Raw genomic sequence first — 3,195 nt, forward strand, 5'->3', positions numbered from 1 at the left:
ACAGAGAGAGAGAGAGAGAGAGAGAGAGAGAGAGAGAGAGAGAAACATATACACATTAAAAGTGACTAAAAATAATAAAGTATGTTTTAATATATGCATATTAATTATATTTTATCTATTTCTCTATAAACCAACAAAACTAATATGTGCCATTTGTTTTCAGGGGGAAAGGACCACTAAAGCATACCACTGATGTAATCTATGCAGCTAAGATGATATCAGAGTCAGGATCAAGGATGGATGTTCTTGCTCGGCAAATTGCTAACCAGGTGAGCTACTTATAAATAGACATAGGAAAGTCTTCACTGTTTGTTCTCTTCTGCTTAATTATTGACTACAGCGAAGCTGAATGACTATGATTTTAAACTCTATTGAATACATTTGCTTACTATAGTGGAGTTTCAAAAATGTATAATGTTGTAATTATGCAACTTGTGAGACAATAAACACTAAAAATGTAAGATTAGTTTTAGGAAAAAAAAATATATATATATAACATAAAGTATATTTAAAGATATATATATATATATCTTTAAATATACTTTATGTTAAAGTCAGCTTTATCAGATTGAAATGAACTAAATGTATTTTAATTGGCTATAATGGCATAATGGATGTTCTCTTTTCCTTGATTTTAGTAGTTCACACTTTTTAATCTTCTAAAATGTTAGCTGTTTGACATTAACACCTTGCAGCCTTATTAGGACAATAAAGTAAAGATGTCAGTGGTAGGAGTTATGTAACTGTTAGGCAGACTGGTGATTCTGCACGACTTTCATTTTTTTCCCTTGTGTTTTTCACAGATTTTTAAAACAATTTTTAAGCAGTGCCCATATTATAAATTTGTCTGAATAGTGAAAAATTAATACTTCAGAAAGGGGTGTAATATGAATACATTTATTATATATTTATTATCATATTTAACCTCATAGTTAATATTTTCCTCTAGGGGAAGTACCATTTTGAATTTGCATATACACCACATTACACCTTCCTTATACTAAGAGATACCTTTTAGTATGATTGTTTCTGTCCCATCTCCCTCTTATACATCCCTTGTGGGAACATGAGAAAATTTAATCTGATAATATATTTGTGGGTATAATGGAGAACCAATAAATGTCAGAGAAATGTACCAGAGAAAAGTAGTTTGTTTGTTTGTTTGTTTGTTTTGAGTGCACATTGTTTGTATCAATAGCTTGCTATTTTAAACATTTTAAAATTTATATTAATGTGTTGTGTAATGTAGATTAAGCAGTGATCATTTGAAACTCTAGAAGCAAGCATGGCTCTCAAGTAGTTTTGGATTTCACAAGACTTGAAATTTCTGATTTTCCAAGTAAGGGTTCTCAAAAGGTTTAGACTATTAAATTATTTTTAAAAATCTGAGACCACCCCAAGTTTGAAGTACTTCTTTTTTTTTTTTATTTTCTTTATTTACATTTCAAACGCTATCGAGAACTTAAGCTAATGGTTTTTGACACATAACTTAGCATTTATATCTAAAACCAAACTTTGTCATCTTAAAGTTCAGAATTTCCTAATCTATTTAGTTTCTGTTTCTATGATCTGTCCATTGCTGAGAGTAGGGTGTTGAAGTCTCCCACTATTATTGTGTAAGGTTCAATGTGTGCTTTGAGCTTTAGTAAAGTTTCTTTTATGAATGTGGATGCTCATGCATTTGGAGCATAGATGTTCAGAATTGAGAGTTCATCTTGGAAGATTTTTCCTTTGATGAGTATAAAGTGTCCTTCCTTATTTTTTCTAAATAACTTTTGGGGGGGTCGAAACAGGGTTTCTCTGTTTAGCCTTGGCTGTCTTGGAACTCACTCTGTAGACCAGGCTGGGCTCGAACTCAGAAATCCACCTGCCTCTGCCTCCCAAGTGCTGGGATTAAAGGCATGCGCCACTAAGCCCGACTCTTAAATAACTTTTTGTTGAAAGTCAATTTTATTTGATATTAGAATGGTTACTCCAGCTTGTTTCTTGGGACCATTTGCTTGGAAAAAAATTTTCTAGCCTTTTATTTTGAAGTAGTGCCTGTTTGTGTCACTGATATGCATTTCCTCTATGCAGCAAAATTCTGGGTCCTGTTTATGTATCCAGTATATTAGTCTATGTCTTTTTATTGGGGAATTGAGTCCATTGATGATATTAAGAGATATTAAGGAAAAGTGCTTGGTGTTTCCTGTTGTTTTGGTTGTTAGAGTTGGAATTATGTTTGTGTGGCTATCTTCTTTTGTGTTTGTTGAAAGACTACTTTCTTGTTTTTTTCTAGGGTGTAGTTTCCCTCCTTGTGTTGGTGTTTTCCATCTATTATCCTTTGTAGGGCTGGATTTGTGAAAAGATATTGTGTAAATTTGGTTTTTATCATGGAATATCTTATTTTTTCCATCTATTGGAGATGGAAATTAATTGAGAGTTCTGCTGGTATAGAAGCATGGTCTGGTGTTTGTGTTCTCTTAGGGTCTGTATGACATCTGCCCAGGCTCTTCTAGCTTTCATAGTCTCTGTTGAGAAGTCTGGTGTAATTCTAATAGGACTGCCTTTATATGTTACTTGACCTTTTTCTTTTTTTTTCTTTTTTTTCTTTTTTTAAAATTATTTTCTTTATTTACATTTCAAATGCTATCCTGAAAGTTCCCTATATCCCCTCCCGCCCCTGCTCCCCTACCCACCCACTCCCACAACTTGGCCCTGGCGTTCCCCTGTGATGGGTCATATAAAGTTTGCAAGACCAAGGGGCCTCTCTTCCCAGTGATGGCCAATCAGGCCATCGTCTGCTACATATGCAGCTAGAGACACACGAGCTCAGGGGGTACTGGTTAGTTCATATTGTTGCTTCATTTACAGGGTTGCATGCCCCTACAGCTCCTTGGGTACTTTCTCTAGCTCCTCCACTGGGGGCCCTGTGTTCCATCCAATAGCTGACTGTGAGCATCGACTCTGTTTGCCAGGCACTGGCATAGCCTCACAAGAGGCCACTATATCAGGGTCCCTTCAGCAGAATCTTGCTAGCATGTGCATTAGTACCCAGGTTTGATGGCTGATGATGGGATGGATTCCCGGATGGGGTAGTCTCTGGATAGTCTATCCTTTCATCTTAGCTCTAAATTTTGTCTCTGTACCTATATCCATTCATGGGTATTTTGTTCCTTATTCTAAGGAGGAATTAAGTATCCACACGATGGTCAT

At 35.4% G+C, this 3,195-nt stretch overlaps 1 protein-coding gene across 2 annotated transcripts in view; it reads left to right on the forward strand.

The window, feature by feature from the left end:
- Ctnna3 (catenin alpha 3) overlaps positions 1–3,195 on the forward strand; it is a 1,475,129-nt gene that overhangs the window by 1,413,184 nt on the left and 58,750 nt on the right. For both annotated transcript variants that reach the window (XM_021205680.2, XM_029542317.1), the window contains exon 16: positions 164–269. In XM_021205680.2, the coding sequence (XP_021061339.1) occupies positions 164–269 (106 nt within the window). The remainder of the gene's footprint in view (positions 1–163; positions 270–3,195) is intronic.

This window comes from Mus pahari, chromosome 9 (genome assembly GCF_900095145.1).
Source record: "Mus pahari chromosome 9, PAHARI_EIJ_v1.1, whole genome shotgun sequence".
Taxonomy (NCBI): domain Eukaryota; kingdom Metazoa; phylum Chordata; class Mammalia; order Rodentia; family Muridae; genus Mus; species Mus pahari.